We start from the raw sequence: 21,830 nt of genomic DNA on the forward strand, positions 1-21,830 counted from the left end.
CTGCAGGAGCCGGGACCATTTGGAGCCTGTAGCAGGGCTTGGCCTCAGCACAGCCACAGGTTTCCCCTACCTGCTTTAGAGCAAGGACAGGACGATTGTGGCTCCACTGGCAGGGATCAGAGTTCAGCTACATTGTTGCTTCTGTTTGCATCTCTGCTCTATATTCCCACACAGCCTTGGAGGGCTGCGCAGGGGCTTTTTCAAGGCACAGCCACAGCCCCGCCGCTGAGCAGGGACTAAACCCAAACCCCCACAGCTCCATAGGCAGGGATCAAGCTTCAGCTACACTGCGGCATCTGTTAACATCTCTGCTCTCTGTCCCCCCACTTCTCTGGGGGCTACTCAGTAGCTTTCTTGCAACTCTTCTTGGGGCTCAGCTGCGGACTACCGCTGGGGCATGGGGCAGGAAGTAAGCCCTTGCAGGTTTGCAGGCAGGGAGTGGGACACAGCTACATAGTTTCTTTGGCTTCCCTCGCTTTCCTGTACCCCTGCACAGTCTAGTCCCACTTTTTTATTTTTCTCCCCCCCCCCTTGTTCCTGCCCTGCTCTCTCACACTCCATTGCGGACTTACGGGGCACTCCCATTGCCCTAGGGCATTTGTGCCTGGGTCACACCCATCTAGGTGAGCTCCACCCTGCATACATAGTCCAAGGTTAGGGTAAAGCCTCCTTGCTCTCCAGGGGACACTCCTCAGACTTCTCACCAGGGAGTTCCTGCCTGTGTACCTAGGGTCATAAGGCAGCTCAGCCAACACTTATCAATATTCAGACCAATAGCAGGAACTTCAGCCCAGCCTCTGCAACACTGGGGCAGGCAGTCGACCTGGCATCTGGGGCACTCCCCTGATAGGGAAGCCACAGGAAGATAAAGTGGTAGGTTAATCCCCTAGCAAAATAAGCTGTAGGCAGTTCGAAGAAGCATTCCTATAAGTCTTCCAAAGAGAGACTAGAAAATGGCACCTGGTCCCTCAAAAACAACTCAACACAAACAGCCATCACCCCCAACGACCTCAGCAAAAAAACAGGAGAAACAAAAGGCGAAGGCAGAAGATGTCCTGAACATAGCAACATACATAGAAGAAGCAGACATTGGGATGCCATACAAAGAAACTCTCAGAATGCTGCTTGGAGCCATGCAGGATATGAAGGAAACAATACAGAAAAAGGATGAACGGATAGAGAAGATAAAAGACATACACCAAAGGAAAATACAGGAGCTTAAGGAGGAGATTATGAAAAACAATAGCAGAATCATGTTCCTTGAGAATCGATTGGAGGAATCAGAGAACCGCATCAGTGTCGTAGAGGACAGCCAAGCAGACTTTAATAAACGTGAACAAAAATCTAATAAGAGCATCAGAGAAGCCAAAGAAAACCTAACAGTCATGTCTGATGCTATGAAGCGGAACAACATTAGAATTATTGGCCTACCGGAGGAAGACACAACAAAGAAGTCATCTGCAACAATAGCGAGAGAATTCTTGGAGGAAAACTTCCCCAGCCTAATGAATGAAAACCAAGCAACCATCCAGGAGGCTGAAAGAACACCAGCACGACGGGACCCCAAGAAGAAATCACCAAGGCACATAATAGTTAAACTATCCAACTTTGAGGAAAAGGAGAAAATCATGAGAGCAGCTAGGGAAAAGCAAGCAATCACATATAGAGGTTCCCACATAAGGATATGCTCAGACCTATCAGCAGAAACTATGAAAAAAAGGAGAGAGCGGAGTAACATATGCCAAAAATTGAAAGAAAACAACGCAAATCCAAGAATACTCTACCCAGCCAAATTATCGATCAAGATCGATGGAGAAGTAAAAGTCTTCCCAGACAAGGAAAAACTCAAAAAATACGTTACAACAAACCCAGCCTTACAAAAGATCCTCGCTGACTCAGTATGGGCAGAAGAACAACACTCACCAAGCACAAATAAGAGACCAACACATAGAACAACCTCACCCAGAGCACAACAAAGAGAAAACAGACCCCAAGATAGCAATGGTTTAAGGATGGAAAGAAGTCAAGAATGATACACACACACAACACACACTAAAGAGAAAGGAAAGTAGGAAAACTCCCAACACAAAAGGTATAAAATGGCATCACAGAGTCCGCACATGGAGATAATAACCCTGAATATCAATGGCCTGAACTCAGGCATTAAAAGACTGAGACTAGCAGAATGGCTTAGAAAACACAACCCATCAATTTGCTGCCTACAGGAGACACATCTCAAGGCTACAGACAAAAATAGGCTGAGAATCAAAGGATGGAGAATGACCTACCAAGCAAACAGCAATGCAAAAAAAGCAGGGGTTGCAATCCTTATCTCGGATAAAATTGACTTCAAAGTGCAAACCATAAAAAGAGATAAGGAGGGGCACTATATAATACTCAAGGGAATGGTAGACAGTGAACCACTAAGCATTGTAAACATATATTCCCTGAATGAGAGACCAGCTGAATACGTCAACCAAACACTCCAAAAGATTAAGAAAGAAATCACAGACTCGACAATTATAGTGGGCAACTTCAACACACCACTCACTGAGAAAGATAGATCACAGGGAAAGAAACTCAACAAGGAGACTAGAGAGCTAAACTCCACAATTAGACAATTTGACCTAATAGATATTTACAGAGCTTTTCATCCATCGGACAGGGCCATGGAAGAGGCGATTAAGAGGGAAGTACCCTTCACAGTAGCCAAGAACAAACTGAAATACCTAGGAATATACTTAACAAAAAATACTAAAGACCTATATAAGCATAATTATAAAACCCTATTACAGGAAACCAAAAGTGACCTTCACAAATGGATGAAGCTCCCCTGCTCATGGTTAGGTAGGCTGAACATAGTAAAGATGACAGTTCTTCCTAAAGCACTCTACAAGTTCAATGCTATACCAATCCAATTACCATCAACCTTCTTCAAAGAATTGGAAAAACTGACCACCAACTTCATATGGAGAGGGAAGAAACCCAGAATTAGCAGAGAACTCCTCAAGAAGAAGGACACAATTGGAGGACTCGCCCTGCCTGATTTTAATGCCTACTACACAGCTACAGTGGTCAAAACAGCATGGTACTGGCACAATGATAGACACTCAGACCAGTGGAAAAGAATAGAAAGCCCAGGAGTAAAATCATCAGCATATAGACAACTGATCTTCGACAAGGGTCCCAAAAACGTCAAGTGGGAAGCAGATGCCCTCTTTAATAAGTGGTGCTGGAAACAATGGATATCCACATGTAGAAAGTTGAAACAAGACGTCTACCTCACCCCATGCACAAGAATACACTCAAGGTGGATCACAGATCTAGAAGTCAAACCCCAAACCATCAGGACCATTAAGGAAGGAATCGGGACTAATCTCAGAGCACTGGCCCAGGGAGCACATAGGCTCACTGCAACAGGGAAGGGGACACACACAGGTGATCTGGAAATCGACAAATGGGATCTAATAAGAATAAAACACCTGTGCACCTCGAAAGACTTTGCCAAGAGGGTGACAAGGCAACCCACAGACTGGGAGAAGATTTTTAGTAATGACACGTCAGACAAAGGGCTCATTACTAAAATCTACAACACCATCATGACCTGCAAAAAGAGGAAAACAGTTAACCCCCTAAGGAAGTGGGCAAAAGAAATGAGAAGAACTTTCACTAGAGAGGAGATCAATATGGCCAATAAATATATGAGAAAGTGCTCGAAGTCCCTTGCCATAAGAGAAATGCAAATCAAAACAACCATGAGATACCACCTAACACCCCTGAGGCTAGCCCAGATCAGTAAATCAGAGAGCAACAAGTGTTGGAGGGGCTGTGGTGAAATAGGAACCCTCCTCCACTGCTGGTGGTCGTGCAGATTTGTACAGACACTGTGGAAAGCAATCTGGCGATACCTAAAGAAAATGGAAATCGATCTACCTTACGACCCAGCCATCCCTCTACTGGGCATATACCCGGTTGAAGCAGCAAATAAAACACGACCAGTCATATGCGCTCCAATGTTTATTGCGGCACAATTCACAATAGCAAAGACTTGGAAACAGCCTAAGTTTCCATCGATAGACGAGTGGATTAGCAAACTTTGGCACATACACACAATGGAGTATTATGCAGCATTGAAAAGCACCGATGAGCACATGAAACACGTTATTTCATGGGAAGAGCTGGAAGGAATTATGCTAAGCGAGGTAAGCCAGTCCCAAAGGGACAGGTACAACATGAGTCCCCTGAGGTAAGTACAATCAGCATGACAGAAATGGGGCATTAATCCACCCAAGGGGAGGGTATGGTTTATATCTCCACAGGGAAAGTGGGACCAGACTTCAACCCAGTGTCGCAAGGTGTGAATGCATTATCCCGGCGTGGAGGACGGAACCGGTGGAGAGGTCTGGGAGGCAGGCCCCAGCACCATAAATTAAGTGGATTCCTGCCCCTCCCCCGAAAAGAACTTGTTCCAAAGGACGACATTGACCCTGCAGCTATGGGAGATGGTCATATTTGACCAGAGCACACGGGAGCAGATGAAGGGGCAGGAGGAGAGAGTGGAGCACAGCCTGGCCCACCAGGCCGTGATGATGATGTTCCTGAGTAGAGCAGCCAGTCCACAGAGAGAACAACATGGCTGGCCCTACTATGAGACATGATGCCCCTCAGTGACTAAGGGCGATACAGGGGACAGCACCGGAGACACAGTGTGGGAATTGCACCTGACCTGATCCCACCACACCGAGGCAATGCACTGGGGGAGTGCAGCGGAACAGCAAGGGAATGGAGTGGCAAGGTCCCCAGGGAATGCTGAAAGTGGACTTTGGGGCCAGGGCGTGATGCCCCAACAGACTGGACTGGAAAACGCTCCTAAGGGCCAGCAAAGATCCCTGAACTAACTACAAGCTTTTCTCTTGTGAACTGTTTTGTTCTGTTCTTTTTCAGTGGTTTGTTTTGGTTGTTTTGTTGTCCGGTTATATACTGTTGCTTTGTGTTCCTCTGTCTAGTTTTCGTGCATGTTAGTGACTCCACAGGTCTGTCTGAATAGGACAGGCTGGATGAACTATCTGGAGGAAAAACAACGGGACCGACAGTTCCGGGGGGACTTGGGGTGGGGGGTAGGGGGGGTAAGGAAGTGGTGTTAACAAACCCAGGGACAAGGGAAAAACATGGGACCCCAAAGGGTAGAGAAGGGGGAGTGGCAGGCCTGGTGGGAAATGATCAAGGGTAAGGTTGCTTAGAGAAGAGGTATACTCTAGCCCAGGTGGCAATGAAGCATGGTAGTAGGGCAGGAGGAAGGTCAAGGGAGATGAAGGAAAGAGCTAGGAGTCAAAGGGCATTCATGGAGGTCTAGACAAAGACATGTACATGCAAATATATATAGGAGGTTGGGGAAATAGATCTTTGTGTCTATATTTATAGGTCAAGTATTAAGGTGGCGGAAGGACCTTGGGCCTCTACTCAAACACTCCCTCTATGCATGAATACCTTCTTTTATTAAATTGGAACTCTATGATGCTCACTCTCCCGACACAACAGCTGGAGCCAACATGGGTGAACAAGTAAATGTGGTGAAGAAAGCTGATGGTGCCCGGCTATCAAAAGAGATAGTGACTGGGGTCTTAAAGGCTTGAAGATAAACAAGCGGCCATCTAGCTCAGAAGCAACAAAGTCCACATGGAAGAACACACCAGCCTGTGTGATCGAGTGGTCCCAAAGGGATCAGTTACCAGGCATCAAAGAACAAAAAATCATATCATTGACTGCACACCTCCATGATAGGATCGCTGAAGACAAATGGGTGCATAAGCAAATGTGGTGAAGAAAGCTGATGGTGCCCGGCTATCAAAAGAGATAGTGTCTGGGGTCTTAAAGGCTTGAAGGTGAACAAGCGGCCATCTCGCTCAGAAACAAATAAGCCCACATGGAAGAAGCACACCGGCCAGTGCGATCACGAGGTGCCCAAGGGACCAGGTATAAGGCATCATGCAAAAAAAAAAAAAAAAAGATATAAGTGTGTGTATGTATGTGTATTTATGTGTATATGTATATATGTATGTGTATATATATATTATATTAAATGAAGGGGGAAGTGCAGAGTGGAGACCCAAGGCCCAAGTGTCAGCCAATGGAGATCCCCTCATAGAGGGGCTTAGGAGAGGAGATGGGTTAATTAGGGTGTGAGGTAGTATCGATGAAGAACACAGCTTTCCCCCAGATCCTGGATGCTTCCTCCCCCCAACTACCATGATCCGAATTCTACCTTGCAGGGCTGGATAGGACAGAGGCTGTACACTGGTACATAGGAGGGTTGGAGATACAGGGAATCCAGGGTGGATGATACCTCCAGGACCAAGGGAGTGAGGGACGATGCTGGGAGAGTGGAGGGTGAGTGGGTTGGAAAGGGGGAACTGATTACAAGGATCCACATGTGACCTATTCCCTGGGAGAGGGACAGCAGAGAAGGGGGGAAGGGAGACCCCGAATAGGGCAAGATATGACAAAATAACGAGGTATAAATTACCAAGGGCATATGAGGGAGGGGGGAAAAGGGAGGGAGGGGGGGAAAAAAGGAGGACCTGATGCAAGGGGCTTAGGTGAAGAGCAAATGCCTTGAGAGTGATTGGGACAGGGAGTGTATGGGTGTGCTTTGTACAATTGATGTATGTATATGTATGGATTGTGGTAAGAGTTGTTGGAGTCCCTAATAAAATGTAAAAGAAGAAAAAAAAAAAAAAGAAAGAAAATGATTAGGGCAAAATATGTACAGATGTGCTTTATACAATTGATGTATGTCTATGTATGGATTGTGATAAGTGTTGTATGAGCCCCTAATAAAATGTTTTAAAAAAATTTTCACATTCTTTTCAAGTCCCCATGGCACATATTTGAAGATAGACCACATGCTGGGGCATAAGGCAAATCTACATAAATTTAAGCACATTGAAATAATACAGACCTCTCTCTCTGACCACTGTGCCATAAGACTGGAAATCAACAAAAGGAAGACAAAGAAAATAATTGGAGGATGAATAACTCTCTACTGCAAAAGGAGTGCATACTGGTGCAGATCAGAGACGAAATCAGGAAATTTCTAGAAACCAACGAAAATGAGCACACGACGTACCAAAACTTATGGGACACAGCAAAGGCAGTCATCAGAGGAAGGTTCATAGCAATACAAACACACCTAAGAAAGGAAGAGAGACTCATGATGGGTACGCTGACACAAAATTTACAAAAACTAGAGCAGAGTCAGCAGGACAACCCTACTAATAGCAAAAGAAAAGAAATTATAAAAATCAGGGCTGAGATTCAGGAGAGGGAAAATAAGAAAACTATGGAAAAAATTAATATCGCTAAAAGTTGGTTCTTTGAAAGGATAAACAGGATCGAGAGACCATTGGCAAACCTAACCAAAGAATGGAGGGAACAAATCTCAATAACAAGAATAAGGGATGAAAGAGGGGTCATTACAACAGACCCTAATGAAATCAAAAGGATAGTTACACAATATTATGAAGGATTGTACTCCAATGAATTCAACAATTTGGAAGACATGGACAAATTCCTGGAAAAACAATCCCTCCCTAGATTATCCTCGGTGGACATCAATAATCTCAACAGACCCATAGCAATAGAAGAAATAGAAAAGGTTATCAAGGGATTACCAACAAAAAAATCCCCTGGACCAGATGGATACACTGGAGAATTCTATCAAGCATTCAGGGAAGAACTAATACCAATCCTACACAAACTTTTCCAGAACATAGAAAAAGATGGCAAACTCCCAAACTCCTTCTACGAAGCTAGTATAACTCTGATACCCAAACCGGGCAAGGATCCCACAAGAATCGAGAACTACAGACCAATATCCCTAATGAACATTGATGCAAAAATCCTTAACAAAATACTAGCCAACAGAATACAAAAGTATATAAAACGAATAATTCACCATGACCAAGTGGGATTCATACCAGGGATGAAGGGATGGTTCAACATACGAAAGACCATTAGTATTATTCACCACATTGACATGAAAAAGTATAAGAATCACATGATAATATCAACAGACGCAGAAAAAGCATTTGACAACATCCAACACCAATTCCTGTTTAAGACACTAGTGAAGATAGGAATGGAAGGAAAGTTCCTCAAGACAATACAAGCTACATATGAAAAACCAACAGCCAAAGTCATAGTCAATGGAGAAAAGACTAACACAATCCCACTGAAAAAGGGAACCAGACAAGGATGCCCCTTGTCCCCACTCCTATTTAATATCGTGCTGGAGGCTTTAGCTAACAGCATAAGGCAAAGAAGTGACATCAAAGGTATTCATCTGGGGAAGGAAGAGGTGAAACTATCGTTATTTGCAGATGATATGATTTTATATATGGAAAATCCCAAAAGTTCCACAAGGGGAGTACTGGAAGCAATAGAGGAGTTTGGCAGAGTGGCAGGATACAAGATCAACAAACAGAAGTCCATCGGACTATTATACACATCAGATAAGACCACAGAAGAAGAGATCAAAAAGGTGGTACCCTTCACAATAGCCAAACACAAATTGAAATATCTAGGGATACACCTGACTGAAGAAACAAAAGATCTATATAGGGAAAACTATAGAACACTATTACAAGAAACCAAGAGCGACCTCAACAAATGGAAGAATATTCCATGCTCTTGGATTGGGAGACTTAATATAGTTAAGATGTCAGTTCTGCCAAAAGCACTATATAAGTTTAATACCATCCCCATATGAGTACCATCATCTTTCTTCAAAGAAATGGAAAAACTCATTACCAACTTCATATGGAGAGGGAAGAAGCCCAGAATTAGCAGAGAACTCCTCAAGAAGAAGGACACCGTGGGAGGGCTTGCTTTACCTGACTTTGGCACATATTATGCAGCCACAGTTCTCAAAACTGCATGGTATTGGTACAATGACAGATACTCAGACCAATGGAAAAGAACTGAAAATCCAGAAATAAAAGCATCAGCATACACACAACTGATCTTTGATAAGGGCCCCCAAAATATCAAATGGGAAGCCAATGACCTCTTTAACAAGTGGTGCTAGAAAAAAATGGATATTTACCTGCAGAAAAATGAAGCAAGACCCTTATCTGACTCCATGCACAAGAATAAATTCAAGGTGGATCACAGACCTTGAAGTTAAACCCCAAACTATTAGGGCCATCAATGAGGGAATTGGGACCAACTTGAGAACTTTGGCACAGGGAATACACAGGCTATCAGAAATAGGGAAGGACACAAACACAGAGGAGGCACGAATGGACAAATGGGATATACTGAAGATAAAACACTTGTGTACATCTAAAGAATTCACCAAGAGAGTAATAAGAGAGTCCACAGACTGGTAAAACATCTTTAGCAACGACACATCAGACAAAGGCCTTATTACTAAAATTTACAATACTCTGCTAGATTCCAAAAAGAAAAAAACCAATAGCCCACTTGAAAGGTAGGCAAAGGACTTAAACAGAAATTTTACAGGGACAGAAATCCGAATGGACAACAAACATATGAGAAAATGTTCCCGATCTTTAGTCATAAGAGAAATGCAAATTAAAACAACAATGAGGTACCACCTGACACCCTCAAAGTTAGCCCAATTCAAAAAATCAGAAAGCAACAAGTGTTGAAGGGGCTGGGGGGAGACAGGAACTCTCATCCACTGCTGGTGGACCTGTAAGTATGTACAGCCACTATGGAAATAAATCTGACATATCAAACAGATGGAAATAGAATTACCATATGACCCAGCAATCCCCCTACTGGGCATATACCCAGAAAAGGCAAGAAACAAACCAAGACCAGACATCTGTGCTCCAATGTTCATTGCGGCACAGTTCACAATTGCAAGGAGTTGGAAGCAACCCAAATTTCCATCAACTGACGACTGGATTAAAAAACTGTGGTATATACATAAAATGGAGTACTACACATCACTAAAAAGCAGTGATGAACATATGAGGCACATAGCGGCATGGGAAGAACTGGAGAAAATCATACTAAGTGAGGTAAGTCAGGCACAAAAGGACAAGTACAACATGAGTCCGCTGAGGTAAGAGTTAAAATTTTTTAGAAAAAAGCAAAAGTGGCATAGGGGAAAAAGCTACTGCATACAAACATTTCTGGGGTGAACACTGTGTAGTATGGAAGGGACCAGACCAAAACCAGGGATGTACATGGTAGACAATGGTGGAGGAGGTGGGGAAAGGAAAACAAAAGGATGCATATAAGGAAGAAAAGGGTAGTGGGGGCATGGGGCACTAATCCACCCAAGGGGAGGGTATTGTTTATATCTCCACAGGGAAAGTGAGAGCAGACTTCAACCCAGTGCCGCAAGGTGTGAATGCAATATCCCAGCATGGAGGAGGGAACCGGTGGAGAGGTCTGGGAGGCTGGCCCCAGCACCATAAATTAAATGGATTCCTGCCCCTCCCCTGAAAAGAATTTGTTCCAAAGGACGACATTGACTCTGCAGCTCCGGGAGACGAACATATCTGATCAGAGCACACGGGAGCAGATGAAGGGGCAGGAGGAGAGAGTGGAGCACAGCCTGGCCCAACAGGCCGTAAGCATGATGTTCCTGAGTAGAGCAGCCAGTCCACAGAGAGAACAACATGGCTGGCCCCACTATGAGAAATGATGCCCCTCAGTGGCTTAGGGCGATACAGGGGACTGCATCGGAGACACAGTGTGGGAATTGCACCTGACCTGATCCCACCACACCGAGGCAAATCACTGGGGGAGTGCAGCGGAACAGCAAGGGAATGGAGTGGCAAGGTCCCCAGGGAATGCTGAAAGTGGACTTTGGGGCCAGGGCGTGATGCCCCAACAGACTGGCCTGGAAAATGCTCCTAAGGGCCAGCAAACGATCCCTGAACTAACTACAAACTTTTCTCTTGGGAAGTGTTTTGTTTTGTTCTTTGTCAGTGGTTTGTTGTTGTTGTTTTGTTTTCAGGTTGTATACTGTTGCTTTGTTTTCCTCTGTCTTGTTTTCGTGCATGTTAGTGTCTCCACAGGTCTGTCTGAATAGGACAGGCTGGATGAACTATATGGAAGAAAAACAACGGGACCGACAGTTCCGGGAGGACTTGGGGTGGGGGGTAGGTGGGATAAGGAAGTAGTGTTAACAAACACAGGGACAAGGGAACAACATGGGATCCAAACTGGTGGTGTTGGGGAGTGGCAGGCCTGGTAGGGAATGATCAAGCGTAAGGTAATGTAAAGAAGAGGTATAGCTGTAACCCAGGTGGGGACGGAGCATAATAGTGGGGCAGGAGGAAAGTCAAGGGAAATAGAGGAAAGAGCTAGGAGACAAAGGGCATTTATAGAGGTCTAGACAAAGACATGTACATGCAAATATATATATGAGGGTGGGGAAATAGATCTATGTGTCTATATTTATAGGTTTAGTATTAAAGTGGAGGAAGGACCTTGGGCCTCTACTCAAGCACTCCTTCATGAATGCTTTCTTCTATTAAATTGGCATTCTATGATGCTCACCCTCCTTACACAACTGCTGAAGCCAAAACGGGTGAACAAGTAAATGTGGTGAAGAAAGCTGATGGTGCCCGGCTATCAAAAGAGATACTGTCTGGGGTCTTAAAGTCTTGAAGATAAACAAGCGGCCATCTAGCTCAGAAGCAACAAAGCCCACATGGAAGAACACACCAGCCTGTGTGATCACGTGGTCCCGAAGGGATCAGTTATCAGGCATCAAAGAACAAAAAATCATATCATTGGCTGCACACCTCCATGATACGATCGATCACCGAGGACAAACGGGTGCATCCGCGAATGTGGCGAAGAAAGCTGATGGTGCCCGGCTATCAAAAGAGATAGAGTCTGGGGTCTTAAAGGCTTAAAGGTGAACAAGCAGCCGTCTTGCTCAGAAGCAACAAAGCCCACATGGAACAAGCACACTGGCCAGTGCGATCACGAGGTGCCAAAGGGACCAGGTAAAAAGGCATCATGCAAAAAAAAAAAAAAAAAGATATATGTGTGTATGTGTATATATATATATGTGTGTGTGTGTGTCTATATATGTATATATATATATATATACCATATTGAATGAAGGGGGAAGTGCAGAGTGGAGACCCAAGGCCCAAGTGTCGGCCAATGGAGATCCCCTCACAGAGGGGTTCAGGAGAGGAGATGGGTCAATGAGGGTGCGAGGTAGTACCGATGAAGAACACAGCTTTCCCCCGGGTCCTGGATGCTTCCTCCCCCAACTACCATGATCCGAATTCTACCTTGCAGGGCTGGATAGGGCAGAGGTTGTACACTGGTGCATATGGGGGCTGTAGGCACAGGGAATCCAGGGTGGATGATACCTTCAGGACCAGGGGTGTGAGGGCTGATGCTGGGAGAGCGGAGGGCGAGTGGGTTGAAAAGGGGGAACTGATTACAGGGGTCCACGTGTGACCTCCTCACTGGGAGAGGGACGGCAGAGAAGGGGGGGGAGGGAGACTCCGGATAGGGCAAGATATGACAAAATAATGATGTATAAATTACCAAGGGCACATTGGGAGGGGGGAGCGGGGAGGGAGGGGGAAAAAAGGAGGACCTGATGCAAAGGGCTTAAGTGGAGAGCGAATGCTTTGAGAATGATTGGGGCGGGGAATGTATGGATGTGCTTTATACAATTGATGTATGTATATGTATGGATTGTGATAAGAGTTGTGTGAGTCCCTAATAAAATGTAAAAAAAGAGAAAAATGTGCTTTACACAATTGATGTATGTATGGATTGTGATAAGAGTTGTATGAGCCTCTAATAAAATGATTTTAAAAAATATTTTAGCAATGACACATCGGTTACATGGCTAATCCCTAGAAGCTATAGAAACTGCAGAAACCTCAATGAGAAAAAAGCAGACAATCTAGTTTAACAATGGGCAGAGCCATGACTGGACAGCTCACCAAACATGATATCCAACAACGTGAAGGAACGCTGGCCTGTCTGGGGTCTGAAAGGCTTGAAGATAAACAAGCGGCCATCTAGCTCAGAAGCAACAAAGCCCACATGGAAGAAGCACACCAGCCTGTGCGATCACGAGGTGTTGATGGAATCAGGTATCAAGCATCTAAGGCCCAGAACAAAATCATACCCAAGGTGAATAGGGGGAGGGGGCATGGAGTGGAGACCCAATGCCCATCCGTAGACAATTGGACATCCCCTCACAGAGGGGTCACGGGGAAGAGATGAGCCAGTCAGGATGCAGTATAGCACCGATGAAACATACAACTTTCTTCTAGTTCTTTGGTGCCTCCTTCCCCCCACTATCATGACCTCAATTCTCCCTTACAAATTGGATTAGACCAGAGTGTGCACACTGCTACGGATAAGAGCCTGCAACACAGGAAAACCAGTATAGATAAACCCCTTAGGGCCCACAATGAAAGCAGAGATACCAGGAGGATTAGAGGAGGGTTGGGAAGAAAGGGGGAATCGATCACAAGGATCGATCTAGAACCCCCTCCCAGGGGGACGAACAACGGAAAAGTGAGTGAGGGCAATGGAGGACGATGTAAGATATGAAAATAATAATCTATAACTTATCAATGTTTTGTGAGGAAGGGTGAGCAGGGTAGGATGGGGGAAGAAATGGGGAGCTCATATCAGGGGTTCAAGTGGGAAGAGAATGCTTTGAAAATGATGATGGCAGCATATGTGCTTGACACACTGGATGAGAAGCATGGATTGTGATAAGAAAAGCCCCCAATAAAAGTATTTAATAAAAAAAGATTTCAATTTACTTCAGTTTATTTCATGATTAGAATAAATTTGTTTTAAGAAATGTTAATGTGAGCAAACCAAAAATTGTAAGTATTGTTACTTACTGTGAAAAAGTTTTTTCTGCATTATTTCTTACTTATAAATTGGATTAAAGTCTGTTTCATGATAAAAAAGAAAGAAAGAAAGAAAGAAATGCTCGCCATCACAAGCCGGCCAAGAAGTGCAAATTAAAAGATGGAAGAGAGACGGGTGGTCTGGCGTCTAGACTGGCCTCGCGGGCCCTGAGCTTCCTGCACACAAAGGCCGCCTTCTGGGTCTGATCAGACAGCGTGACAGGGGGCACCCGGATGTTGGACACCAGGCAAGACACCCTCTTACTGTTTTATTAAAGGGTTTCTGGGGAGGCACAGTGGTGAGGGTGGGGGGAAGGGAGTACAAGGGGCTGATGTCAAGGAGTTGAGGAAGAAAGAAAATGTTTCGAAACTGACCGTGGTAGCAACTGTACCGTACCACTTGATGTGATTGAACTATGGAACGATATGATCTCTGTATTCGCTCCCAATAAAATGGTTTTGAAAAAATAAAATAAAATCTTTGGTAAGTTCTGATATCTTATATTGAGGAGGAAATTAATCTGGCAGAAGAGGAAATCGGGGGGAACCCCAAAATCACTGACAATGAAAACTGCCCCTCAACCGGTCCTGCTGTGGGAGGCAAGTGGGGGAGAAGCTAGCCCCCAGCATGCCTGTCCACGCCACCTATATTGCCAGCAGCAAGGAGGGGAGGCAATGGAAGCCTCTGGGCAGAGATGGGAGAATAAGGTGGTGCCCATGGCAACCACCCAAGGATACCCGAGGTTGACAGCCATGTGGGTTTGAAATGAGTCAAGGACTATTGCTGGCTGAATCTTGATTGAGATGACCATATAAATTATCCCCTGAGGGTTGGGACACTCTTGGGAGGAAAATGGAGCCCCCGAGCGGAAGGCTTCACTCAAGACTGTCTCAAGATGGCCAGCACATAAGGTGGTGGTGATTGTCAGGTGCTATCACACGAGTTCCCACGCGTAGCAACTTCATGGACAACGTAGCAGACAGCTGCCTGGTCCTGCGCCAGCTCACAATGGTTCTTATGTTGGGGTGGCAGCCCCTGTGTCCGTCCATCTAGTCAAGGGTCTATTTTTTTTCCTCTGACCCTCCACTTTACCAAGCATGATGCCGTTCTCCAGGAAATGGTCTCCCCTGATAACATGGTCGACACATGTCAGGCCAAGTCCTGCCATCCTTGCTTCTGAGGAGCATTCTGACTGTACTTCTTCTTTGGGCAGGTCGGGTACTTTCAATATTCTTCCACCACTCGCCTCTCAGTGCCAGACGGTGGTGGCTGGCATGTTGCTGAAATGCTAGAAGCTATGCCACTGGTACTTCGAATACCACCAGGATCACCCACGACGGAGCTTCCGGACGAAGAACAGACTGCAGAGAAGGAACAGACTCTCCACTCCTGAGGAATCGGCCACTAGAAACCTTATGACTGGGACAAGCCATGGCCCTAACAAACCAGGGAATATGCACAGCGGAGAGACAAGCTCCAACCGTCCAGGGCAGTGCTTCTCAAAATGTCCGTCCACCGTGCGCAGTTACCATTGTAAGATACAATAAAGTAAAAATGAATTACACAAAAGACCAGGCGTCCTGGTCTGATAGTTGTTATGGTAGGCAGATGTCTTCAAGGTGGTTGCAACTCATGGCAGTGAAGCAGACGCAACGTAGGCACCACAGAACCAGACACCACCTGGGCCTGGGCCCTACTCCCAATCGTCTTACGTTTGTGTCCACCGGTGCAGCCACTGTGTCGATCCATCTTGTCCAGGGCCTTCCTCTTTTTCGCTGCCCCTCTACTTTACCAAGCATGACTTCCTTCTCCAGAGACTAGCTCCTCCTGACAACATATCCAAAGCACCTAAGATAAAGTCCACCATCCTTGGCAATAAGGGGCAACTAAGGGGCATTTTGGCTTGTACTTCTTCCAAGACAGATTCACTTGTCCTTTGGGCAGTCCGTGGTGCATACTTTCAATCTTCTTCACCAGCACCAGCATTCAAATGAATCCCTTGTTTTCTGATTCAATGTCCAATTTTCCCAAGCATACGAGGCTATTGAAAAGACCATGGCGAGGACACAGGGGAACCCACAGGATGCAAGTTTTACCACGTCCTAACGATTGTGGGAAACGGTAATGCTCGTTGACCACAGAAATAGTAAGTGCTGGGGGCACTCTTGATTTGAAAAACGTCACTCTGGGTGAGGCAACGCAGAAGGGCAGCCCCGGAAATGCAGGATTCACCATTTTCCTTCATACTCAAGCAAGTCCAGTTGGTAAGATTTGAACTGAGAAAAGTGAAACTATTTTAGGTGACATTTACTGGAGTCAGGCAGAGCGCCAGCATGATTCTCTCTTACTTTATATTCATGAACCTCGTGGAGATAAATTTGGAACTGACATATGGAAACTGCTTGAAGCACCATTGAACGGAAGTAAAAGCAATAAAAAAAAAAAAAAAAGGAAAGACCATGGCTTGGGTCAAGTGCACCTTAGCCCTCAGAGAGGCATCCTTGGTTTTCAACACCTGAGCGAGCCCTGAGGTGGCAGAGCCTCCCGTCCATGCATCGTTCCGCTGCTGCTTCCATGAGCATCGACTGTGGAATCAAGCAAGACTACATCCTGGACAATGGCAATCTTCTCCGTTTATTATGATTTTACCCGTCGGTCCAGTTGTGGAGATTTGGGTCTTCTTTACATTGAGTTGTAATCCTTACTGAAGAGTTGTGAAACCTCCGAGACTGAGGGCCATAGTCACCCTTCAGGTCTGGAAATGAACACACACACACCCTTTCCCCCCACCCCTCTGACTCGAATTTCAAGCAAACCACAGACCGTCTGTACGGGGAATAATGAATGGCATTAGGGAGGGACACGTGCCTTAGAAGAACCAACCATTTACCATGCAAAGGGCAGCATTTCCCAAGGAGAAAGTTCAGAAGGTTGGAACAGAAAGGAAAATGGAAACCGGAGGCACAGGGCGGCAGGCGGTGTCACTTGGAGAGGATTGCAATGAGAGGCATGGAACAAAATGTGTAGACACTGTTGAATAGAAAACGGATTTCATTTAATCAAAGATATAAAGGAGGGACCTAATCTGTTTGAGTGACAGGCAACGGCAGCTAGGGCCTGGGGCCTGGGAAGCAGATGGAAAGGTTTGAGTGGGGAAGGGAACAGGGAGACTTTGAGGAGGTTGGAATGCCCTACGCCTTGATTACAGTGATGGGCATAGACATGTGTGGGAAAACACAAGCCCATTTGTTAGTGTAAAGTGTGCTTGTCGCGCACAACAGAATGAGACGCGCGTTGGTCAATTTCCAGAGGTAGGTCACTAGGTCTTTCTTCCTAGTCTGTCTGTGTCGGGAAGCTCCACTGAAACCTGCTCTGCGTCGCGGCCACGTGCAAGCTCCCACTGACAGAGGACGGTGGCCGTGTGTGTGAGCTGTACCCGGGGGTCCTTCATGCTAGGTTCTGAGCCACTGCTGCCCGCCTGCCTGGCGATAAGGTGCAGAAGGGATGTTTCCTGCTGGTTAAGAAAACAGGCCCCCTATACTGCCTTACAAATCTGGCTAGACCAGAGGATGTATACACTGGTACAGATAGGAACTGGATACACAGGGAATCCAGGACAGATGATCCCTTCAGGACCAGTGGTGAGAGTGGCTATACCGGGAGGGTGGAGGGAGAATGGGGTGGAAAGGGGGAACCAATCACAAGGATCTACACATAACCCCTTCCCTGGGGGATGGACAACAGAAAAGTGGGTGAAGGGAGATATCGGGCAGTGTAAGATATGACAAAATAATAATAATTTATAAATTATCAAGGGTTTGTGAGGGAGGTGGGGGTGGGGAGGGAGGAGGGAAAATGAGGAGCTGATACCAAGGGCTCAAGTAGAAAGCAAGTGTTTGAGAATGATGATGGCAACAACTATACAAATGTGCTTGACACAATGGATGGATGGATGGATTGTGATAAGAGTTGTACGAGCCCCCAATTAAAAACAAAGGTCAACAAACAGACCTTGAACTCAAAAAGAAGGAAGGAAACCGGGCCTTGAGATTCATGTCCTGTGGGAGGCTTAGGTCTCACCTTCCAGCTTGGTGACCCTGGGACAAGTGCTCCACCTCCCTCACCTGTAGACCTAGTGCCTGTGTCACAAGGTCACTGTGTGATGGACTGAGCCAACCCGGAGGGCAGGTTGGAGCTGGTGCCACCATGCCAGCGGTGGCTTGTCACAGGGAGCTAAGATGAAAGAGCAGCAGCTCCGGGGGAGTCTCCCAAGCAGGGGAGGGGGTGAGGCACCGTCAATGCCAACTGCCCTCACGGCTACCACGGTCCCTCCCAGGCTGTCCCTGCCAAACCAGCTCAAGCTTCATTTTCATAGCGTCCTTCTCAAGCCTCTGGAATCTCAAGTCCCACCAGCGAGGGGAGAGGCTGGACTCAGGGCGCTGGTTCACAAGGCCCCCAGCAAGGGCAAGGTCAAGGGCACCAGCAGCAGGGCCAGGTGGGACGCGGGGGCGCTGGTCGAATCCGTGTCTGTGGAGGAGTTCAGGGTTCTGATGACCCAGTCGGTGTAAGCGGTCATTCGAGTATAGACTCCAGGCCTCTTAGGCCGAGCGCAGCCCTCTCCCCAGCTCACAATGCCGGCCTGCAGCCACGTGTGGTTGTGCAAACAGACGAGTGGTCCCCCGGAGTCACCCTGAGAAGAGCAAGGGCGGGCAGCATGGACGGGCGGGGATGGGTCCCAGGGGCTAAGCAAGGACTCTGGAGGCCCAAGGATGGACATGCGGACAGAGCTGGGCCCAGCCCGCGAGGCTCAGGGTGCCCGGGGCTGCCCTTACCTGGCAGGAGTCCTTCTTGCCCTCCGCGAAGCCCGCGCAGAGCATGTCGTCCTGGATGAACTGCTTCCTTTGCTGGTACAGCCGCTCGCACTCCTCCGAGTCCAGGAGAGGCACAGCCACCTGCTGCAGGGTGGCCGCAGGCGCTGCACAGCGGGGAGCAGGCGGGGTGTGGGGGCCTCCTCCCGACTCCAGGTGGCACCCAGCGAGTGAGCCAGCCCCCCCCTTTGCCCGCCCACCTCCAACCCTGAGCTGCACCCCAACTCTGCCCTGCAGGGAGTCAGTTCCCAGGGCATGGGAGCCCGAGGGCCTGAGTCCCACTGCGCTCCAGAGAACTGTCAAGGCTCCTTTGGGAGCAAATCGCCAGGCCTTTCTATGGAGGCACCTGGAGGGGTGGGGGGTTGGATGCTAGACTTTCAGTTGGCCCTGAAGCACTTAACCCTTTGCACCACCCAGAGACCCTGGACTCTAACACAAAGTCAGCCAAGTCCAGCAAGGAAGGTCACTTCCAGGAACACAACGGAAAACCAAACTCTGCCATCGAATCGATTCTGACTTGAAGCAACCCTACAGGACAGGGGAGAACTGCGGCTGTGGGGTTCTAGAAACCAAAAGCCCCATCATTCGCCCTCGGAGCTGCTGGTGTTGGAGAATGACTGGCCTGGCAGTTACCAAGCCAACGCATAACTTCTAGGCTCCCAGGCCTCCTTGGCCAAGGACAATTCTAGGGTGTGGACAGAACCTGGCACCTGGCCCCAAGCTCCGCCAGCTTCCAGGTGGGGAGTCTTCTGAGCTGGGCACGGACAGGGCCAGCCCACCCCCAACCAAGGGCACTAGCAGCCCCCAAGCTCAGCTTGGCAGACACACCGCACCGCCTTACCTCGCTCCTGGGTGGAGCCCCAGCCAGTGACCCAGCACAGGGTCCCGGTGGGGAAGGAGACGTGGGGTGCTGGAAGGCAGACAGGGGTGGCCTGGGAGGGCTTCACCGTGGCGTCCAGCTGCAGCAGGGCAATGTCCCCACTGGACCCCTGCTGCCCAGGGGTGTACAAGGGATGGACAACAAGCCTCTTCACAGACCTAGAGACCGAGTTAGGCTCCAAAAGGGACAGAGTCAGCCCTCCAACCTTCACACTATAGTGCTGTGACTCCAGAGATCTAGGAGGTGGGGCAGAGACCCAACCTGGTGAGGGGGCGCCCAAGAGGAGGAAAGGGGGAGCAAGGTGCAGAAGCCCCTCCCTCACCCCCTACTCACCTGAATAAGCAATGGGCAGCAGTGAGCACCCAGCGTGGGTGGACAAGGGAGCCCCCACATATGTGTCCCTCCGACATCAACCGCAGGCTGACTTGCCATGGCCACTGTCCCACCTGGGCATTCTGGCCACCCACAATCCTCCCGGCATCCCCAGAGTGGCCACACACTGCAGACAGACCAGAAGATGGATGTCATAGGTCCTTTCTCTTCAGCCATGTCTCCATGTCTGCACCCCCTCCCTACCCAGCACCCCCCACCCACTGCACCCTCTGCCTGGACATTCAGCTGGGATGTCCAGCACTGAGACTTACCTGCAGGCAGCACATCCCCTCGGGCACCTGGAAAGCAAGCAAGGGGAAATTGGCACTCTGCCCAGCCCTTCTGCGGGGGGAGGAAGAGCAGGAGCCCATTCCTTTGCACCCCCACTCCCAGTTTTAGGGGCCTGCTCCATGTCCCCCTCCTGCTTGTCCCAGAGGCTCATTTGCCACTCTGGGCAGGGCCTCTTACCCTCAGCCCTACCCTAGACCTTCAGCAGGACCCACTGAGGAGGGAGCAGAAACTGCAGGTTCCCCCTGCAGGGTGGAGGGAGAGAGGGTCGAATAGTGGGGGGCAGCAGGCAGGTTGGGAGCAGTAACTCTCACCAGAGAGCATCTGTCGCTCCAGCAGAAGCAGGAAGAAGACCGACCAGAGCCCCATGTTCCCCTTTCCTCTCAGGCACGACTATGTCTGGGGTCAGAGTCCTCGGGGTAGTGGCAGTGACACCTTTATGAGGGCAGTATGGGGCGGGGTGTGGAGAAAATTGGTGACCTTACCAGGGGGAGGGACATCAAAAGGACAGAATGCTTGGGCAGCGTTTCAGTAGAAATGTATTATTTGTCGTAAAAAGGTCCCTGCAGTCGTAACACCATATGTTGCTTGTTTTCTTCTTCCTGTTGGAGGGACAGTGGTGTTCTAAAGGAGACACGTGTCCCCTTGCAGACAAGTCCCTCCAAGGAGGCAGGGCTCAAATCCAGCCACTAAGCTAGGATGTGGAGGCCTCAAGGATCCTGCAGGCAGTGGGAAGATAATCCCCCCCCTTCCCCCCCACAAGACTTCACTCATTTTGCTAGGGAGATGTGTTGGGGTCTCCACTCACTGCTGAAGACGGGCTCAACCTCTCCTTCTCTGGGGAGAGCTCTCTTAAGGAGGGGTGGACCCCTGCTTAAGAGGCCGGGTGGACCCCTGCTTAAGAGGCCAAGAGCCCTGGTGATGTAGTGGTTCTGTGTTGGGCTACGATCTTCAAGGTCAGCCATTCGAAAACACCAACCACTCTGCGGGGAAAAGATGGGCTTTCCATTTCCATAAACAGTTATGGTCTCAGAAACTCACGGGGGCCATCCTACTTTGTCCTATAGAAGCACTGTGATCTGGCTCTGACCCAATGGCAGTGAGTTCAGTTTTGGGGACTTCAGAGTGGGAATCCAGGCCAGCCCTGCCCAGTGCAGTGTGAGAACATACACACACACACACACACACACACACACACACACACACACAGCCGAGGCCTTGGCCCCAGACCAGGAAGTGCCAACTCAGAAATACCCCATTCTTTTTCCATCGTTCACTTCCTCCTGCTGATCTGAAACTTTAGACTCTGCGCTAGGGACCAAAGAAGAGGCTCAGGAAATGTGTGCCAGTCCCCAAGGCTGCTGAGGACACTCTGATGGGCTTGGGTGTTTTGCAGCCCCCCAAGAAAACTAAGAAGGAACAATTCCCTTCCAGCTGTGTGGCCCCTTCTCTTTCCCTCCCTCCCTCCTCTTCCTGCACTCACCTCCGACCTCATTAGCTCCTTGTGGTTTTAGTTACTTCTAGTATCT

At 48.0% G+C, this 21,830-nt stretch overlaps 1 protein-coding gene across 1 annotated transcript; it reads right to left on the minus strand.

Moving 5' to 3' along the window:
* Positions 1-18,337: 18,337 nt before the first annotated feature.
* On the minus strand, positions 18,338-20,670 carry LOC142422845 (serine protease 30-like). The gene is made up of 6 exons (XM_075528076.1): positions 20,616-20,670; positions 20,286-20,312; positions 19,975-20,140; positions 19,603-19,877; positions 18,726-18,868; positions 18,338-18,583 (listed from the first exon to the last, which is right to left on the minus strand). Exons 1-6 carry the CDS (start codon positions 20,668-20,670, stop codon positions 18,338-18,340), a joined length of 912 nt encoding a protein of 303 aa, XP_075384191.1.
* Between the last annotated feature and the right edge of the window lie 1,160 nt (positions 20,671-21,830).

This window comes from Tenrec ecaudatus, chromosome 12 (genome assembly GCF_050624435.1).
Source record: "Tenrec ecaudatus isolate mTenEca1 chromosome 12, mTenEca1.hap1, whole genome shotgun sequence".
Lineage (NCBI taxonomy): Eukaryota > Metazoa > Chordata > Mammalia > Afrosoricida > Tenrecidae > Tenrec > Tenrec ecaudatus.